This window comes from Aedes aegypti, chromosome 3, assembly GCF_002204515.2.
Source record: "Aedes aegypti strain LVP_AGWG chromosome 3, AaegL5.0 Primary Assembly, whole genome shotgun sequence".
In the NCBI taxonomy this organism is placed as follows: Eukaryota; Metazoa; Arthropoda; class Insecta; order Diptera; family Culicidae; genus Aedes; species Aedes aegypti.
In genome coordinates this window covers 169434899-169456619 of record NC_035109.1, presented here as the reverse complement: position 1 = coordinate 169456619, position 21721 = coordinate 169434899, and the positions used below count along the sequence as shown (strand labels likewise).

Sequence of the window (21721 nt, the reverse complement as noted above, 5' to 3'; positions counted from 1 at the left end):
TGTTTTTCAATAGTAAAGTGAATGTTAATCAATAGTTTTACTATTATTGAAACAGTTAGTTCACTGGTGGATTGATTGATGGGTAAGGAATCATGTTCTAGTTACTATTGCATGGAATTTTTTATGCGGTTTGTCGAAATCAAAGAAGTTTTGAAACTACCATGGGAAACAGAGGGTTCAGTAGCAAGGAACTGTTAAATATAAACACTTGTACATAATTTACGTTTTCAAATTTGGAAGTTGAAAGTTCGAATAGAAACTGATATGCCTTTATATTTCCATATGGGACTGAATTTACCTCATATTTCTCCGCAACATTTTCAAACAAAGTGTATTAATGTTTGAATGCATAGTTAAGTATCCCTAATAAAAATACACATTTAAAGTACAACGGCATTCATTGTGCCAATACGATAAAATGAATCGTAATTATCATTATTCTAAGTGTTTATGATGGTAAAGAATTACAACGATTGTTATGGTTTTCACCATAGATTCAATTGTAAATGGCATTTTTTTTTTATAATGGAGGGCCGTTCTGTTCTCTACAACATAAAAATCAATTTTCCTTAAATAAATTGAGACCAATTACCCCTCTCTCTATCAATTATATTCCGATGATGCCGATTAGGAAATTTGGAGAAAATAAATGTACAATTATGTTTGTTGTCCTATACAAAATAATTTATTGTCATTTTATTATTTTGTTATGCGGTTCTATTGTAATTTTCACCCGGGATAGATTAAAACAAGAGATTTACGATAAAAATATGTTCGGAGAACCAAATGGGGCGGTTATGCTTTTATGGAAAGTATTGTCGGCTTTTGATGTTATGTTTTATGTTCACTAGCTGAGGCGGCCAGCTATAATGAGCAGGCGCAAAAATGCTACCTATCCATACGTATAGATTTTATTTTCGTTTGGCACTCGGGTGTGGTGGTTGTGTTGTTAGGCAAGTTTGGCAGTGGAATGAAAATTTTTAAACTAGATTTAATTGCAAATTTTGAGTTAAACATTTTGTTAAATACCAGTGTTCTTAAAGCTTAGATACCAGAAAAGTTATTTTCAATAAAAAATAGTTACACTGTCACGGTTATCGATGAGTTTTCTAAACAATGTTCTGCAATAATTTCGACATGATCGTATACCAGACTGCAGAGATTAATATACAAAAATAATTGCATGTGTGATAAAGTGATGATCGTTCACCAACGAAAAATAGTGGTGCTGCTGACCGATACAGACGCTGATCTATCGGATAACTACCAATCACCATCCGCGTCAATGTAGGTAAATAACAAAACATCACTGTATAAACTTTTTTTTATCGCTTGAATGGCTTTTGTCGCGCAAACTGTGATCGTAAATATTAGACAGGTTCGAAAGTGCAAAAATCATCTTGCAGTCTTAACGTGGAATATCTAATCAGTTTCATCTATTTATGGATTTGTTTTAATGAAACTTCCACAAAATTTCAGACATAACTTGAACTCCAACATATATAATTTGCATGTGTTTTTTCTTTCATAATTTCTGAAGCAATAAAAAAACTGAAATACTTCGTGTTTTTTGGTAATTGAAAAAAAAATAAGTAAAAAGATTCGAAATACCTTCAGCCAAGTTGTGTATTTAGACGAGATGAACAGGTTGAAGACACTTTTGTGCAGGTCTCTCATATTTTGTGATAAATTATGTATAATCTATTGTCTTTTTTTTTGCTTAGTCGAATCGTTATTGTGAATGAACTTTCAAAAGAAAAAATACTCAAAAATGCATTAAAGTTAAGGCTATCGTGCTGTGAAAATACAAAAAAATGCTTCACACAAATCGATCCATAAACAACTGAGATATAGCCTACCTAAGTTGATAATTTTGTATAGAAAATCGGAAAAGTTTCAAATGTTTTGACCATTACTGTATATGTACAGGGCAGGTCTCTTTTTATAAACTTATTATCTATTTCAACGCAAGTCTCTTAAAAGTCTCATCTTTTGACGGATGGTCTTCAAAGTCTCTATTTCAAGCTAAATGGTCTCTAAACTCACTTCATTCATTATTCTGCTTGCAGTAAATCCTGCTGCAAAATTAAAGAGATTCTAAAGAAAACTTTAAAAACTATTACGCGTCCATTTATTCTCAGATTTCTCTAGGAAGAGCTTCAGGAGTCCTGCTAGTGATTTTGTTCAGAGATATTTTCTTGCATACTTTCAGGGACTCCTTTAGCGATCCATCCAGAAATTGCTCTTGAGATTATTTCATCAATTCTCCCAGGAACTGCTGTGTTTCAAGGGATGTTTAGAGGAATGTCTTCAGAATTTGCTATAAGAAATCTTTGAGGATTCTTCTACCTCCAGTAATTTCTACAAGGATATGGTAAAAGTTTTTCAAGAGACTATCTTATTATTTCCTTCAAATATCTGTTGGTTATTCGTTTCACCATTTGCCCCAATGCACAATGGTTCGAGGGCGGCCAAAACCTCAAAAATCAAAGTTGTTTTATCCGAACAGTAATATTTTTCCCGACTTCCTCAACTCTTCTGTTGTTCAAATCCAAATTTTGAAGCAGATTCATTGGAGTTTGAATTTTATACAGCTCCTTGAGTGGACCGTGGACATGATTTTTCAAGAAAATTAATATTTACGATCCAGTTTTCACAAGCTATTTATGAATTTAAAGAGAGCTCAAGCCGCAATGGTATCTTCAGAGAAGTTGTTTGCATATACATTAAGCACACCTGAGTTGAATAAAAATTTTAATTATATTTATACAAAGTGAAGGTTAAAATTGTTCAAAAAACATATTATTTTTTATAAAAGTACCCTAAGACATTAGTAGCCTGCTAATGCTCGCGATGAGAATAAGTTCATTCGAAAGCTAAAAGTAAGAGCTTTCGAGTAGGATACAAATTATTTTGCGAAAACTTGCGATAAACCACTTTCAATGCGTTTGAAGGTGTACGGAGTGCAATTCTAATTAAATAATAATCCTGTAATACGCTAGTACGTGCATTGCAATCGCAGTAGCCATGATGTCCCGAGAAGAAACGAAAAACTCGCTCCAATCTTCTTCTTTTTATTTCTGGCGTTGCGTCCCAACTGGGACAAAACCTGCTTCTAAGCAGGCAGGTGTTCTTATGACCACTTCCGCAGTTATTAACTAAGGACTTTCTTTGCTGATTGACCATTTTTGCATGTGTATATTGTCTGGCAGGTACGATAATACTTTATGCTCTGGCAAGTCGAGAAAATTTACTTTACAAAAAGACCCACGACTGGTGGGATTCGAACCCACGATTCTCAGGTTAGTCGAGCTGATTAGCTGCGCGTTTACCGCTAGGACTCTCTGGGCCCCTATGTATGCAGTATTTTGGTGTTATACCGTAATTAAATATTGTCTATACCTTTATTTGATATTACAGTAATGACCCGATTTCGTCAGCCCCCGATTTTGTCTACCCCCGATTTTGGCATCTTTTTTTACCCGATTTTGTCTACCCCCGATTTTAGCATCCTTTGTTCCCGATTTTGTCAGCCTTAAATTTATATTTATTTTAATTAGACTAAACACGTCTACACTGGCAATATTGGGTACCTAAAGTTAATTACAGTCGACTCTCCATAACTCGATATTCAAGGGACCATCAACTTATAGAATTATCGAGTTATAGAATGTACCAAAACAAAAAATCACAAAATCGAAGGAACAAATTTCTGTATTTCTAATACATAAATAATCACCTCTGTAAGAAAGTAATATTATTTTGTTGATTGTACTTTACAAACTATTATTGAAAAAAAATTCGAAAAACCACATTATTTTGACTAACAATATATTTTTTTTTTTTTCATTTTAATGTTTTTCAACTTTTTTTACAACTTGCCAGTATTTTTTCATTCCAAACAAGAATGAGACCACATTTCCCCAAATAAGAAAGATTTTAAAATAGATATCGAGTTATGGAGAGAAATTTCCCTCTCACGTGACATCGACTAGTGGAGATATCGAGTTATAGAAATATCGACTTATGGAGAGCACGATGTATGGAAATTTGAAGTGACCGAAAAATCTATCGAGTTATAGAGTATATCGAGTTATAGAACATCGAGTTGTGGAGAGTGGACTGTATAACCTTGTCTATACAATCATCTAAGAATCGAATTTTTCAAATTTGAATTTTTCAATAATCATCCGAGAAACTTATCAATATTACCTTGGATTACGGTACATAGAAAATGAAAGTAAAAAGACAATGTTTATATTAACAAAATCATAAAACAAAGTCCTTTAGTTGAAATAAAACTTGAAACTAGTCGAAAAATGTTATCCCGCTTTTAGCTCTTTCCCGATTTTGTCAACCATAAATGCAGCATGGGGCTGACAAAATCGGTAGGATATTGAACTACCTTGAATTTAAATTAGAGTTTCCACTAAATAATTGGTTGAACGAAACTATTTCCTTTGACATGCAGCCTCCAGATAAAATGAAACAAATTGGAAAAATCATTCCCTACGTGGACTTGCTTTAGCTGTTAAAACAAGTATGATAACAGACTGAAGCTAACGACATGAAATGCTGAAACGGATTAAATGGATGATACTTCCATAAAGGCAGGGTTAGATCTGAGATATTTATGGATAAATGTGCATGAAATTTTACTATTTTTTTTCAGACGTCACATGAATTTCAACATATATTTTTCAGTAGTTTTTCCAATCACTAGTTCTTCGTAGTGTTTTTTTTTTTTCAAATTTGAAAAATTGGCGCATTTCATGAGTAAGGACTGTTCATTTTATAAAGTGGACACTTTGTTTATGCTATAACTTTTTTATTTGTTTATAAAATCGTAATCGGTTTTCTGTGCATCGTTCAACTATTATTCTACAATGCTATGAAAATATAAGATCTTAGAAAATGCTTTTGGTTGAAGAGCTATATAGTTTTTCCAAAAACTGCTAAGATGAGCTGTTCGTCAAAGTTTAACATGATTTTTCGCAAAACAAAAATCCTAATTTTTTTGAACAAATTGTATGTTTGTATCCTTTACTATTCTACTAAAGGTATAGCTTTGAACAATCAATTATATTCCACAATTCGCTGACATTAGGTAACTTTAGTGTTTTACCCATTTATGACCAGATTTGCTGATACACCATCCTTTCACTCCCAGCAAAAGAGAAAAATAATAAGCGTGTTCACAGTCTTTAGCATAAATTTTACCACAGTCTTTAGCATAAATTTTACTGTTTATGGTAGGTTTACTAAAAAGTCTCATACTTTTAAAATCATGTACGCTTATTTATCGATCTACAGCAAATTGTAAACGGTGTTCTCCAAATATTTCAATTGGTAATCTCAGAACAACATATTATGAAAATAATATGTGGAAAATAAAATCCATTTTATTACAGCAGTGTTGCCAATTTTGATGATTGTCGATGTACTTTGAAAGATCTTCTAAGAATAAAGCATTTGTGTTTCTATTGTGCTTTAAATGTGACGTGGGGACTAAATAAGTAACTCTATGAAGGCGTAAGTTGTTTTTCATATCAATACTATATTAGCACTTCCCCCAGGACTTACTTTTAACCAAAAAATTCTACTCATATCAATTCTTTTTAAATTTAAAATATTTTTCTCTAAAAAATATAGGGGAAAATGATTTTATTATATCTGTAAAATTGTTGCTCCAAAAATAACTTGATTTTTTCCATCAGACTTCTGATTGATGATGCTTTCGGAGAACAAGCCTTTTTTGAAAATAAAAAATATAAATTGTCGAATTTTCCAGCTAATTTCTAACAATCATTGATATTGATAACCTCCAAAAATCGACCAATTCAATCGTTTTTCAATATTCGTGTGAAATTTAATTATTTAAGAGAATTTTTATCTTCACAACATTGTACAATACTAGTCAAATGATGTGCAGAAAACCGATTGAAATTTCATTGATAAATTAAAAAGATACAGCATGCACAAGTGGACACTTTATAAAATGAACAGTCCTTAAGGTGGTCTCTAAGACGAGATGAACATAATTACTTATGATGGTTTTTGTGTAGAGCTTCCATATCTTTGAATGAATAGTTAATATTTTTTGTCAAAAATTGCGCTTTAGTCTAGTTGTTTTTACTATTGGAGTTGTGCATGGAAAAATTACTCAAGAACATATGTTAAAATTCAAGTAATGCCTGGCATGCTGTGAAAATTTCATTTCAATCCGTCAATAAATAACTGCGAACCAGCCTGCCTAAGTTGACCATATTGTATGGAAGATTGGAAAAGTTGAAAATGTATTGTCCAAACCTGAATATTCTAATTATTAGTCCAAAACAAGAAAAAATCGAAAATAAAACTCCATAGTAGTTCAATATGGCATAAAATATGTCAAATATATGATTTCAGCTATTTTAAAGAGAGTTTGAGGTTTTGTCCGACATTTGTTCTAGATCGAACCACTGTGCAATGGTTACTATAGGTAATCTTCTACAGATTTCTACATGAGTTATTCTAAGAAAATAAACATAGATCAATTCTAGAGTTTTTTAAGAAACTTATTCAGGATTTTTTTCCGGAAGATGTACAAGTGTTCTTGCGCCAATTTTGTTCAGTAATCCTTCCTGACATTTCCATATGAATTTCTACAAGAATTCATTCACACTTAAACCTGATTTATTGCTGAAAAGGAATTGTTAAAGAAATTTCTCGACGATTCATTGCAGCAATGGTCTACAGTGACCCGTTTGTACTGACTTTTTTTTTCTACTGGGATTTAAAAAAAGGCTTTCTTGATTGATTCCTTGCAGAAATTTTCCAGGCATCAACATAGGCCAAGAAAATACTTTTCAGCAGCAAATCAGGCTTTAAGCTAAGTATGCTGTTCCGCTCAAGAAAAGTAAGAACTTGTTTGGCAGAAATGCTAAAGAAATTTTCTACAGCAATCTCCATTTAAAATGACAAGAAGAAAAAATATTTTCTTGACCATTTCTCGCAAGAAATTTGCATTGAGAGAGGCGATTACTTTTTTTCAGGTGCATTATGCATAGTTCAAATTATCCAGCAATTGCTGTAGTTCATTGAAGATTCATTCTTACAGTTCTTCCAAACAATTTCTCGAGTAATTTTTGAAGTAAAATCTCAAAGGATTTTTCAAACAAATTTCAGTAATTTGTCCGATGTTTCCAATACTAATTTCTTCAGGGATTTCGTCCGATTCATTCAAGGAATTCATGCAGGATAGCAATTTGTCTAGGAAATCTTCCAAGGTTGCCTGAAGAGTCTAGGATTTCCTTGTGAGAGTTAATCAAGGTTACTCTAGAACTCAATCAAGTTTCATCAGATGTCACTCTAGTATTTCTTGCTGCAATACCTTCCGAGCTGAAAACAATCTCCATTAATTTCTGAAAAAAAAGTCTTCACATTTTCCTGGAGATTTTTGATATTTGACATGATTTAAAGATTTAGATAGTTTCATAAGAAATTTCTGGAAGAATTCTTGAAGAATGTTAAAGAAATTTTGAACAATTTTGTAGCAAATTCTTGAAAATCCATGGAGAAAATACTTGTTGAATTCTTGTAAATGTTCTGAACGAGAATCTTGGAAGAAGTTCTAGAAAAAAAGGATGGTAGAATCATTGGAATCATTGAAATTCCTGAAGGACTAAGACTTTGTTGGAAAATTTCGGGAAGAATGCTTGGAGGAATTTCTGATGGATTTTCTAAAACGAAACTGTTCGAAGATTCCTTGGGAAGTCCCTAAAAAAAATCACTGAATGAACATCTGAAGGAATCTTTGGAGTATTACCTGAAGGACACTCTTTGGGAAAATACCTGATTCAATTTTTAGTGGAAATAATGAAAAGATACATACAGAATAGATCGGCACTAAAACACAAAAAAGTTGTACAATTCAACGGGACACCCCCTACCACCGTTGTTGAATGTTAGGCTGAGGTCAAAAATGACGTACAATCACATGCGCCTTGCGCAGCAGCTCGCCTTGCGTCGTAGGTGGCTATGATGCGCCTGATGATTGCCACCATGCGGTGCTGAATAAATACAAAATTGATTATGCTTAAGGTGAAGCGGCGTGTAACTCAAAGAATCATTAGAATCATCATTGATGTAACTATAGTAGTGTCGCCTTTCCAAAACAAAACAAACAAAATATATAACATTTGTGTTAAGCATATTTTTATGTAAACACATGGAAATTTAGTAGATTGATAAGTATTGGAAATCAAAATCAACTGTTCAATAGGGTCCTAAACCCCTGTCCCAATTTTAGTGCCAAACGCTTAAGTTTAGGTCAAAAACACATGTTTACTCAATTTTTTAATGTTTTCCAATGGTTTAAGTCAGAAAAACATTTTTTTATGTTTCTTTAGATTTTGTCACACCCCTTGGCTTAAACTCAAATTTTTGGGTATATTTTGTTTTCCGTGTCCCTTCCGAAATGTCAGATAGGAACAACCCCAGTGTTAAAACTAAAACCCCTGTGGTGTTTTTGTCGACGAAGCGAACGTCAAACATGATCAAAAGTGTCAAGGTTCATTCATGGACCTAATTTTGAAATTAAAGTTTAAACATGATATAGCCCTTATTCGAGCGGGAAAAATTGCTAAAGTAGTTGCAGTAACATGCTCTTTCGTGTTATTGAATAAAAGCAAGATTTCATTCAAAATTTTAGGACCCTATAGTACATATCAAAAGAAAAAATACAGTTTAATGAAAGGCAACGGAATTTCTCTGTTTTTTATTGGATTTATCGCATATTTTTGTTATGCATCGGTATGGTTTATGTTTGCAAGGGATGACGGTGTTGTCAGGTGATTGGTGACAGGTTTTTCTAGCAATTGTTATATGCTTGTTTTCGGAACATTTGCTGCATATTATAAAAACTTTAAATTTGGCAAATAGTTTTCCATCACAAGATGACAGATTTAATAAAGTTTTAATGATTTTTGTGATCAATCCACATTAAATGCTATGATTTTACAGATAGCAACTCTGACATCACTGCGCTCAACGATCGCGATGATTGTGCACACACGATAGACGCGTCCCGACGCATCCCGACGCAACGCACTGTGGAGCTTTTCAATTATTTTTGGTGGTCCAAATTGATAAACTCTTGGTGTGATTTTATGTTTCGTAGAGATGGTTTCTGTAATTTGAGAGAATCGAAAAACAAACAACGTATGAGTTTCAAGTTTCTATGCTTTGCCCAACCTTTCCGCACTGAAAATTAATACAACAGAAAAAAAAAGTTGAATATTTTAGACTATAAACACAGGCATGTCTCAGTGTGCGGTGGCGGCGTCGATTCGCAACAAGTGAAAACCATCGCCATAATTGTTTTGAGTGATGCGGTTGATAAAACTTTATAAATTTTAAAATCCCGGTGGAAATGTGTTCCTTTAAGGAAAGTGAATAAAAGAATTGTTTAGTGGAAGTGTAATGAACGCAATATGGAATCCAAAACACAAATGCTTGCCGCTGAATTACAATCGAAAAGGTAAGCACCTTCTATTTACAAGTGTAGTTGTGTCAGGCAATGAAATGCGGCATGAAATCGGAGATTTTTTTGAGAATATAAATCTCATGTTTATTGTCGCTAAATTGATAATGCTGTATCTGAAAGTGTTGATTAAATATTGAAATACCACCTGAAGCATTTTTCTACGCATAAATTATCCATTTAATCAGGTGATAAGCAGTTAAATTTCATCGATGTTGCAAATACCAATACTATCATAACAATATGTTAATGATTTTGGAAGAAGCCATTTTGTGATGACGCACCAAAAGGCCTTAACTGCAATCTGCTTCAAGTAGTTAAAACGCCGAAGTTCTCAATTTTAATCATGATACAACCTTCTACTATATTATTCGCTATAGTATCAAGTAGTGTTTTTGACATTCTGGGTTTAATTGATCGCGATCCACAATTTTCCTGAACCAAACAGTAGACGATGTGCTGTTTTCCATATGTTTGAGCTGGAAATTCCATATTAATTTCAACTTAATTGCCCCAACACAAGGAACGACCAAATGAGCTGAAATTTTCATGAAGTCTCCCTCTAAAACCTGGGGGTTGCCCCGTGGTATTATATAACTGTATGTTTATACTATTCTGAGCTGGGCCAGTCTAAGACAAAAATACGAGCAGTAATACTTGTCGTAATGCCATGAAAATATCTTTCAAATATTCTTAGAAAAATATTTGGTCCCTTTTTGGTCTCTTTTAGGTTCCTGTCTGGACTCTTTTTGGACTCCTTTTTTCAAGCAAGATACTACTTAGTCACAGATGCATACTTAGTCACTACCATCCCTTTAGATAATTTTTCGATTTTAAAATGATCAACTTTTGATTTAATTGCAATTTTCACAGCACATTAGACATAACTTGAATTTTAACGCACATTTTGAATATTTTTTCAAATAACAATTTTATTAAAGTGAAATTGTCGACGAAAAATTCAATAGTATTTATTTGAAAATCTAATAGCTCTACACAAAAACTGTCTTCAGAAAACTTGTTCACTGCCCATACTCGCAATACAGTCCCATCAGAAAAATCATCATGTCGAGAAAAACAAATCTAAACATTATTGTAAAAGATTTCTCTCGCCGCTGATTGTAGCAGTGAATCTTGGTGGCATTGATCAACATTATTATCGTTCCGATACATGACAATCGTGAACAACTGAAATGCAGTTGATGCGATTGTTTTCAGTAACCAAATTTAAACATTAAGATAGATGGGACTCGTTATCCGAGTATTTTTCTTGTTAAAAGCCAAAGTATTCGCATACCAGTCCCATTATTTGGGACTCGCTTACTTTGTTATAGCGCACCTTGACATATTGATGTTGCAGTTAACAATCGTTTCCAAAATTGTTTTCACTTTGCAGCTATTAGAATTCATTTTTTTTTTAATTTTATTATGTGTTTCGAAGCTGCTGAACAGTACCGTGATGACAGAGTTATCGATTTCAATGAGCCTGATGACGCCAAAGCTGTTGGTAATTCCCTAGATGTCAAGAATCTTGCTGAGGGTCCGAAATCGAAGCTTTAGATATTTCAAACTAGTTTGATCATGGAAAGCGTTTCGGAATCATCTGATATCAATGTGCGCAATCCTGCAATGTTCCAAGAAGACTGCCACTCCACGCCGTAGAATGATGCGCGAAGATTTTGTTGATGATTGCCCTGGAGGAGATAGTAATTACAGATGGCTTGATGAGAAACTATATATTTTTGGTTCAGAGGTTCTTCAGATGGACATATTGCTAGGGGTGGTTCTACCCTTATCAAAAATGTGAAGATGGCTACAGAGAAAATCTTCGCATGGAACAAGCATTTGTCTTAGAAATAAACTATTTGATCCACCATATTTAATATTACTACTTTTTTAAATACATAGAAACTACAATGTTACATTCCAGAAATTATTACATAAGTAGATTTGTTTTAATTTCTTCGAAATCATCTAATGGCACTGTTATGCGGGGACTTTCAATGTGGGACTCACATGATTTGGTATTTTTTTCGCATTTCGTCCATACAAAGAGACAATTTTGAACATGAACTCGGAAAGTGCAATAGAAATAAACACTATTCTTGAAGCTAACTCAAAAGTGGTGAAAATTCGTATGGGACTGTTATGCGAATATTGGCAGTTCATCTTGTCAAAATCTACAACTTTGCCGTAGATATCATGAAGCTATTTCTTCAATTTCTTCAGTTTATTCAATTATAAAAAATCGCGACAAAAAATCACTTTAGCTCAACCGTTGTTGCTTTTGAACTCGTATTGAAAAAGTCATGCAAAAATTAATGTTGAAATGCAAGTTATGTCTGAAGAACTGTGAAAATTTCATTCAACACGATACATAAAGAACTCAGATCTAATCCTCTAAAGTTGATCATTTTATATGGAAAATTGAAAAAGTTGCAAATGTTTTGTCCAACACTGTATATACAAAGATTGATTGTTGTTTCTTTTGTTATAACTTCATTGAATTAATTACTTTATGATGTCAATGATCAATAGTTGAACAACCGCTTATTGCAGAACAATCCCAATATTTTTTATAGAATTTTCAATACAGTTATTTTTTTCAAAATCGAAAATTTGTCTTTAAGGTGAAACATCTCGGAATCCATAGATGGCCGGGACAATGGCCGCCTTGTGCTCCTACTCACGTTTTCAAAGGCACTAAACTGGAGAAATAGATGGCAAACTTTTCTGATCTTCTTATTTTAAACTTTCTGCCAATGCACAAAGCCAAAATAAAAAGTGCACTGTTGTTGGATGCTTTCTTCGCGAGATTTGTGCCTTTCAAGTTTTAGTACTATCTTCAAAGTTGATTCCAAACTGTTTCACCTTAAATAACAATTTTGTTTTGGGTAACGCCTATAAATTCTCTAATATCTAATAGGTTCCAAGAGCATACAAGTATTATTTTCACTTTGGAAACAATGCTTTGCGGGCCAGTCTAAAACCGATCACTTTCGCATGTAGATATTGTATAGTTTTAAAACAACCAGTGAGATTTTTCTCCTGTCTGCTGAACCGCGCTTTATAGCTCTGCCGGACAGGTACACCTATATAGATAGATAGATATTATTAAACCGTGCGGTGAACAAGTGCGATAAGGGCGGTACGGCGGTAGCAACAAACTTGATTTAATCGTTTTAGTTAATGTTTGTCCCGGGGCAGTTTGTTCCGAATTGTTTAAATTCTAGGACGTGATCGGCAAGTTGATCCAACGGAACTTCTGTCAACCAATATCGAGCCTGGCTTAGACATCAACTCCTGCAGCAGTGAAGCTCCCAAAGATGGAGGAGAACGTCATCAGTATGTTTATGGATGTGAAATTGGATATTCGCGAGCGGAAGCTGGAGTTCTCGCACCTCAAGGTAAGCTATAGGTAACAAAATGCATCCGCTCATTGTTGGTTCGATAAGTTACTTGAGTGCATTTGCACACAATTCGTTGCACATAATAAAATAGGCACTGGGTTTTGATCATCTGCACTGTTGCTGTTTTTAGTAACGGGTTTATTTGGTCATTCTTCTTTCCCAGGCGCGTATATAAAATGTTCAGGTTGATGATAGGAAAAAATAGAAATCTAACATTAAATAAATTAAATAAATCGTTGCTTACGTTCAGTTTTTTTCCTGAAAAAAACATACAATACAAAAGTGCGACTACTGAAGTTGGTTAGATAGAAAAAAGTTCCGCTTAAAGAAAATTACACGTGGACGTCTGAGGAGACACACCCAAAAAACACTAAACATATTTCAGTTGAATAAACACTTATTAGTAATTAGTAAACTTGGGTATCTTATCCCGCTTTACCCTACTGTGAAAATGCCCAAAATATTGTAGAAAAATGTACTTAGTGTAGGGAAAATTTATGTTCACTCACTGCCATTGCTGTGAGGATTGTTTTTTTTTATTCCTTTATTAGTATCATTCTAAACATTGCATTCATTTTTTATATTCAGGTGTTCTGTGCTAGAAAACACTATCCTCCTAATTTAGTAAAACTATATTAATCTTTTATTAACATTGCTAACATATACATTCCATTCGCCGAAGTAGTTCAGAATTTTTACAGGTGAGTTGATTTCACCTGCTTACAATAGTTAAAAAAACGCTTTCAATTAACTTAACTAAACCTAGCTATATAACGCATTTATCGTGGCAATCGGAAATTGAAACGTTTTGTCTAGAATTGTAAATTAATTTTTTTTTTCGACATTTGTTCAAATTTTTCAACATTGGATATTCTATACAACTTATTAGTACTATACCAGTGAGGAAGCTTTAGAATCATTTTCAAAATAATATTTTGAATCCTCTGCAGAGCTTTCTTCCTGGTATTACAACAGCTAGTTCATATTGATACAGCAAACAACATGACTGATCTGAAAAAATGTTTGAAGATCAAAAGCTTATTCTTAAGACAAAGTTTTAATTTTCTGCCAATAAGTTGATACAGACATTTTATATATTTGTTACATTTGTTACATAAGGCTTGAATACCATCAATGTGATTTTTGATAGTTAAATTTTTATCTAGCATGAGCCCTAGATACCTAACTTCATCTGACCAATTTATGAGAACCCCTGCCATCGTGACAACATGTCTACTTGAAGGTTTGAAATAAAGAGCTTTTGGTTTATGTGGATTTTTTTTGTATTTATGACGTTTTAAGCTTGATTAAGTTCATTCGCCTTAAATTATGTGGAAATATAAGTTGAGTTCAGTAAGCATTAGGAGAAATTTTGATATTTTTGCAAGTATAAAGGAAAAATATACAAACTTTTTTGCAATCTACAGGCCTCGTTCTTTGGTAAAGAGGCCTGTGTCATCCACAAACAAAGATTTTTGACATCCCTGTGTTAACGCAGGTAAGTCGGATGTGAAAATATTGTATAGTATTGGTCCCAAAATGCTGCCTTGAGGAACACCCTGCTCTTACATGAAGTCTACGTTGGTCTAGAAGAGGAAAAACAAATAGGACTATCAGCATGTTGATTTGATAAATATCCTGAAGAGCACTCATCAAATAAAATTCTGCCGTTGGAATTGCTTTGTGAATTATTCCATGAGCGATGTTTGGCATTAAAGTCACCAATGACAAAAATTTTTGATTTACTGCGAGTCAGTTTCGAGCAAATTAACTTGCTGTCCAGAGCATTGAAAAGGCAAATAGGCAGCTATGAAAGTATATTTACCAAGCTTTCAACAGAAACACCTAAAGTATCAAAAACTTTAGTTTCAAATGACGAAAACAGTTGATGTTATGATTGATGATTGCAACTCCCCCACATGCCCCTTCAAGTCGATCATTACGATAAACAAAAAAGTTAGGATCTTTTTTTAGTTTGGATCAAGGTTTTAAGTAGGTTTTAGTAAAAACTGCTATATGCACGTTATTAGCTGTAATAAAAATTAAACAGCTCGTCCTCGTTACCATTCAAAGAACGAGCATTCCAATTTAAAATATTTAAATTATTAGTAGAAGTTTTCTGTGGCGGCCATGGTGGCGGCAGGGGTTTTTTTTTCATTTGATTTGAAACAATTAGAACGGGTACTCGTAGTATGAAAAGGGGAGGCGTTCAAATTACCTGCTACGATATCGGCAAAGGATTTTCCTTGGGTAGATACATTCGAAATTAAAAGATTCGAACGGCTACCCAACGGATTAAAATTAGTTTGTGAATGAGCATGATTATAATCTTCCTGATGGGTATGATTCTTAATCAAGCGATCGTTAACTGAAAAATGAGCATTGTTCGAAACTCTACCTACGCGAAGGGCAAGCCCAAAAGTTAGACTTATGATTGCCCCCGCAATTTGCGCATATGAATTTATCGGTATATTCCTTCACTGGATAGACGTCCTTAGCGTGAGAAGAACTTCCGCAAATTATGCATTTAGCATCCATGCGGCAATGTTTTGTACCATGACCCCACTTTTGGCACCGACGGCACTGAGTGGGGTTCTGGAAATTTCCTCCAGGTTTCTGGAAATGTTCCCATGTCACGCGGGCATCGAACATAAGTCTTGCTTTTTCTAAAGCTTTTATTTTTTATTCTCAATTTACTTATATTCTAATTTGTAGCTCATTTCGCCATTGGGCATCACTAGAGCGAGGATCAATTTGACTGTTGTACTAGAGCGCAACGCCTAAATTCATACTATTCTATTACTTAATCTATTTTTAGATCTGATGCTACGCTGTCTCTTTGTGCTCTCTACTTTTCGCAGGTAGATCGGAGAGTACGCAGGGATGCTTTTCTCAGTCCAAGAGAGGTCCATTTGTTCATAGCCGTTTTTGTCGATTGCCTTGTAAATCCGGGTACAGTTGAGCGTTTGCTCAGAGGAGGGTCAAGATGTCAGTCCGCTTTCAGACGGCCGTGGTGTTGGACGGATGGGCTCGTGTTGTTCTTGAGCGGACTGACGAAATTTTTTGATGAGGGAGCTGGGAATCAAACCCATGACCATCCGCTTATATTTATGAAGCTTTAACATTATTTAGATCATTTTAATAAAAATGAACTAAATAATATTCTTGAGAAAGCCCTTTCCGAAGAATGCCAAATTGGGTTCTCTTTTTCATAATGATTACTTGGACTGGGGAAAATCCAATTATAGTAGTTTACGGAACAAGTTGCAGAATGATGATTCTTACAGCACGAGTCGTAAATTTATCCTACGAGGCTTGCCGAGTAGGATAATTACGACGAATGCTGTAAAAATCGAGTTCTGCAACGAGTTACGTACAACATTTTTTGCAATTTCATAGAACACCACTTGATGGTATCAGAAATTATATCGGAATCCATTCACCATCATTTTACAATTTCTGAAAAATTGTTGTGAAATGATTCATTACGCAACTCGAAACAGTTGTGTAATGAGAAAGCGTTACATAATGACTATTCCCGCACTGCAGACCGTTTCATGACAGATTGGCGTGATGAAAATCAGCCTATTACATTGAGAAATTGCAAAAAGTACTGTTTTAGTAGCACTCAAAAGTATCGTTTTTTTATACACTAAAAAGAAAGTACTGTTTTATTGCTTTAGATAGTTTCTAAAAACTTCCAAGAGCAGAAAGAATTCGTGTACGCACAGCACGAAGGTACGATGCGCACTGACTGATTACAATAGGCCAGGGGCAGTGGTTCACCCAGAGTGAATTTATTGCAGAGAAAAAGTAGAGTTTGTATGAAAATTGACAGAAAAATGAATGACAAGTTCATCTACTTCTCCTGGCCTATTAGCTCGAATGCCCTCATTTTAAACGGTATTAATATTAAGATCAGCTCAATACTTATTAATTACGAAACAATCCATCTCTTTCCAGTCCTGGACACGCTATTTCGTACGCGTTGAAGCCGTCAAATGCTTTCCCTGTTACGTGAAAATATCGTTCTTCAAATCGCATACCGATGATAGCACCGATCTAATCGTGCGCATCAATATTCCCGGTCTGACCGTCCAAATGGCCACCTCACGTACTCGAGCACATTCATACGGACTATTTTGGAAGCACAATCGCAAACGATGTTGCGCGTACTTTGCCCTGCCGTCGCAGTTATTGTGCGAACGTCACCTGCGGTGGATGAAAAAATCGATCCGGAATCTAGAACTGTACCGACAGGAGATCCTTCAGCTGCGGCGAGCCAGTCGAACGCCGGTCCACGAAATCCGCAACGATATGCAACCGAGTCCTTCGAACGACGACCTTGGGATGTATCAGAATCTCGATTTCACGCAAAATATGGCCGATGTGTACGATATGCTGGGACCGCTGCCCAACGTTCCGGACCAGTCTGACCGGAGCATGGTACGGAGAATATCTGGAACCTCGGGCATATATGAGGAAATTTTCGAACCCAACAGGCAAAACGCGGCGGTGTTTGCCAATGGCTCTCGCATTTCTCGCGCTTCGATCGCTTCCGGTATCTACGAGGAAATGAAACTTGCCGATATTAAGGAACATGCTGAAAGGTAAGTTGGGATTTTAAGTTCTGTCAAATTGAACCTTCTCCGGCTAAATTAGTTAGCAAGGATGTCCAAACTATGTTTTGTGACTTACTAAACATTTTCCAGTTTTACCTTTTGCAGAGGAAAATAACCACCATCGTTTTTCAAATTTTCAAAACCAGTTTTTTTTGCTCAAAATTGAAGCAATGTTCATAAAAATCTATCATTGCATTTCAACTGCTATCTTTAATGCGATGATAGATTTTCATGACGATTTCATCAAATTTGATCGAAACAACTGCTTCTTAGTTTTTGATGATCGCAGATGATTGAATTATGGATTCTGAAGTCTTAAGCACATTCGTATCTCCAATAAACCACGTGGTCCTATTATAATAATTATAATATTCTGAGACAAAAATAATTGCAAGCCTAGGCTTTCCATAACTCATTATTAATGAACCTGTCAAATTATTGTGTAATTAAGGCCCACGTAAAAATGGTACAAAAGTTAAAACTGAAATAGCAGCTTTCTCCTTTTAAACCAACATTTTTGCATTCGTATATTGTGTGGCAGGTACGATGATATTCTATGCCCATGGAAGTCAAGAAAATTTCCATTAGGAAAATATCCTGGACCGACCGGGAATCGAACCCAGACACCTTCATCATGGCTTTGCTTTGTAGCCGCGGACTCTAACCACTCGGCTACGGAAGCCCCCTCCCCCCGGAAACTTTGTCTCTAAGAAATTTTGACCGTATTTTCTGGTTTCGTCCCATTGTGGAGCTGATTCTACCCAAAGACCATCGTTTTTACATAAATTTGTGTATGGAAAAGGAGGTGGGAATGAGATTCTAAAATTCAAAACCTGAGACTACGTGATTTATGGACATCCCCATATGTTTCTGAGGCTTCCACTTGTATTTTTCACATTTTTATCGAAGAATTCAGATTGTAATTTAAGCATGCATAAATTTATTTCCAGAAGTTGTGCTGAAACCGAAGCAATTGCTGATAATGTACCACCTCCTCCACTGCCTCCTCGACCCCGCTCACACACAAACGAATTTGAACTTCAACGATCGTTCACCACACCGGAGGCCGATTTTTTGAAAAAGAAAAAGCACTGGCACCTCTTTGAATCCATGTTTAACCGACGAAGAGCGAATAGTGGGTCAGCAAGTATCGGCATTGACCCGAAGCCACTTAAAGCGGACCACAGTAGTACCAAGAAGGCGATAACTCAGGAAATGACCCAAAAAGTAGTGTACCGGGATAAGGTAGCACATCTGCGGTTTGCAGAGAACAAAAGAAACAGCTTCTCCAGTCCCGACCTTAGCCTATTGAAAGTCGACGGAGGATCAACAGACAATATATCCAATGGAGGGTCATGTAGTTCAGAGTTTTACGTTCAACACGAGGGTGACTTCATCGAAGAAGATTGTTTCCTGTCATCAGAAATGTTGAATGTCTCAAAATGTCCGTCCATTGAGGAGTCTATGACAAAAATGGCACTAGTCGATGAGAAGGATGATAGACAGGGAATGAATGTTTCTGAAAACATCGTACCTAATTTCAACATATCACGTAACACATCAACGGTAAACCTGGCCGGTTGGACATGCATGATACCAGTGACAGAAAATGTGCCTGTTCCATCACCAATTCCGGAAGGGTATTGTGAAATGGGAGCACCAGGAACAGGATTTGATCGCCAAAAATTGCAGAATGTAGAATTGCGCACTAGAAGTACGAGTGAGACCTGTAATGAAGAATCCATCTATATGAATATGGAAGGTAAGGGCGTTGTGAATGAAGAGGCAAGTCGTTCCAGTTCAACCTCAAGTGGAGTCAGTAGTATTTACAGCAACAGAAGCAGTATTTGTAGCACGAACAGGAATCGTAATTCCATTGATGACAAAATTGCTTCATACTATCCTAACGAAGACTTTCGATCACCGAAAAAGACAGAACAAGAAATGCAAACCACCGTAACAACCAAAATTAGTAAGGAGATCGTTAGGAGATCCAGCTCAAAACGCTCGGAATCCCATTATTCGACGTCACCTAGAAGTCCCCACCGGAAAGGTTCTCCTCAAAACATATCGACTTTACCTCGAATGAGTAAGTCACCTCAAAAGCCACCCTGCCATAAATCTAGAATAACCACCAGAAGCATCAGCTCGGAACGAAGTTCATCGTCCTATCCTGTAATCACAATAACCGATGCCGCTTCTACAAAGAACAGTGAAAACAATCCTCCGGAGACTTCTCCGACTCCGAAGTTATTCAAAAAATACGCTACAATTGCACGAGGAACTTCAACATCGCCCAGCAAGTACCAAGAGAAAATTTCGGCCAGAAAAGGAGCTGATCCTCTGCCGGTGGGAAACACAAAGCGATTTGGCTCTCTGCCAAGATTCGCCAAAATCGATTTGTCGCCGTTGCGAATGAAGATTAACAGTGTGTTGCAGCGTCATAATCCAGAAAATTTGTGAGCATCTCTCCAGAGTTACATGTCACGATGATCTCATCCACTTCAAACCACCGGCGACTACGCGGCGCATCAATGTTAACTGTTATAGTCAATTTAATATGCTGCAATATCTAAAAGCCTTCAAAAGTGAATTTATTGCTCAACGGATTAAGCTTAGCTTTAGCTGCTTCAAAAACTACTTCACGAAAGTATGTTCGGCTTCCAAATTTAACGAAATAAGTTAGCTTAAACTAGCAGTTAGTTTGAAATTGTTTAGATGTGGTCCAATTTAAACGTATGTTTGAAGCTTAGCTTACTGCACATTATATATCTTTTATGTTGAGCTATTAGCAAATTGTCCATTTTTAGACGTGAAAGCACGAGTGAACCACATTGCACAAAATAAAAAAAAAACGAAAACAAATTCTGTGATCTGAGAAAAAGCGGTACAATTTATCCCTTGTCCCTATCATACAAAAACCGATAAAGGAAATAAAAAAACAATAATTGCACAGAAATCACACAATTTTAGATAGGTTTATTGATAGCGGTTAATACACTAAACCAGTAACTTATTGCATATCGAAAAAAAAAATACATTACCTGCTAATGCCTAACAAGATCTGCTTGAGAGATGGACGTGCTATTGCTTTTGTCAGTGATTTTACTGAAGCTATCTATTGTGTTTGGAAAATACTGCGGCATGTACAAAAATACATTTGAAAAACGAAAAAACAGACTTAAATGAACGAAAGAACATCCCTATTTATCTAGATGTTTGAAGCGTATCATATGGGTATCGAATCGTACTCCCCGTGCTATTCAGGTGTTCGTCGAAGGGCCGCTTCAACCTTTTCGAGCAGCACACGTCCGTCCGTTAAGATACTCTCCCTACACTTTTTGGCTTGCGGCACGAAGCTATCTCGGGATACATTGAGCTTCTCGCACAGAAAACATACATAAAACTTTGTAGAAAGTTCTTTGGAGGAATTCGTTCGGTTCATTTTTTTTTACATACTAATAAGGTACCGCGGGGCAAGTGGGTAAATGGGGTAAGTGAAAACAATTGATATATTTTACTGAATATGTGAATTAACGTTTTAAACTCATGCGTAAACCATTGAGGCCATTGAGAACATTACGATAGGTAAGAGATTTCTGAGATTTTTCTGCCATTATTGCATAATAGAGCGAAAAATTGTTAACCTCTCAACTGTTACTCCGTAACAAGTTGGCGGCGTACAATCTTATTTTAATATTTTCAGTGGAAAAAAGTTGCGGAAAATAATTTCCTGTACCATTTCTTAGTTGTCCTCTGTGACAGTTTCAAACTGCAATAAAAAAAGTTTTAGAATTAATTCAACGTAGACCTAAAAATAACTAAATTTAAACACCGTCAATTTTCTTATCAGGTGGGGCAAGTGAAAAGTTTATCATTAGATATTGAATTTGTGTTTTCTCTTTAAGTAGCCATAAGTAAACATGGTTCGCAATTATCATAGAAAAACATAACGTGCTGATAATTCAAGAAACACTATACTCAAGCGTTAAAAGCTATTAGAAATCATGGAACTTCTCTAAAAAATGTTGCCAAACATTACAATATTAATATGTCTACTTCGGGCAACCAATTAAAAGGAAGACGTTGACTGAAAAGCTACAATATTAGAGAACACACGGAAATCTCGTGGAATGTCTATGTAAAGCTAGTTCAAAACATAAAAA

The 21721-nt window shown here is 35.4% G+C and overlaps 1 protein-coding gene across 5 annotated transcripts; it reads left to right on the top strand.

The window, feature by feature from the left end:
• The first annotated feature begins 904 nt into the window (after positions 1–904).
• Positions 905–20731, top strand: LOC5579942. Of its 5 annotated transcripts, none has more exons than XM_021850228.1 (4): positions 905–1287; positions 12731–12930; positions 16897–17543; positions 18506–20731. In XM_021850228.1, exons 2-4 carry the CDS (start codon positions 12850–12852, stop codon positions 20016–20018), a joined length of 2241 nt encoding a protein of 746 aa, XP_021705920.1. In that variant the 5' UTR covers positions 905–1287; positions 12731–12849; the 3' UTR covers positions 20019–20731. The 5 variants fall into 5 exon arrangements, with proteins under 5 accessions (XP_021705920.1, XP_021705919.1, XP_021705921.1 ...); XM_021850227.1 differs by having other exon boundaries at positions 905–1291; XM_021850229.1 differs by lacking the exon at positions 905–1287 and adding an exon at positions 12507–12609.
• Positions 20732–21721: the final 990 nt, after the last annotated feature.

Bases quoted from the DNA above. Each gene is read 5' to 3' on its own strand.
- LOC5579942 (XM_021850228.1), top strand. From the start codon at position 12,850: ATGGAGGAGAACGTCATCAGTATGTTTATGGATGTGAAATTGGATATT. The intron at 12,931-16,896 runs GTAAGCTATAGG...ATCTCTTTCCAG, and splicing joins TGGAGTTCTCGCACCTCAAG to TCCTGGACACGCTATTTCGT. The intron at 17,544-18,505 runs GTAAGTTGGGAT...ATTTATTTCCAG, and splicing joins ATTAAGGAACATGCTGAAAG to AAGTTGTGCTGAAACCGAAG.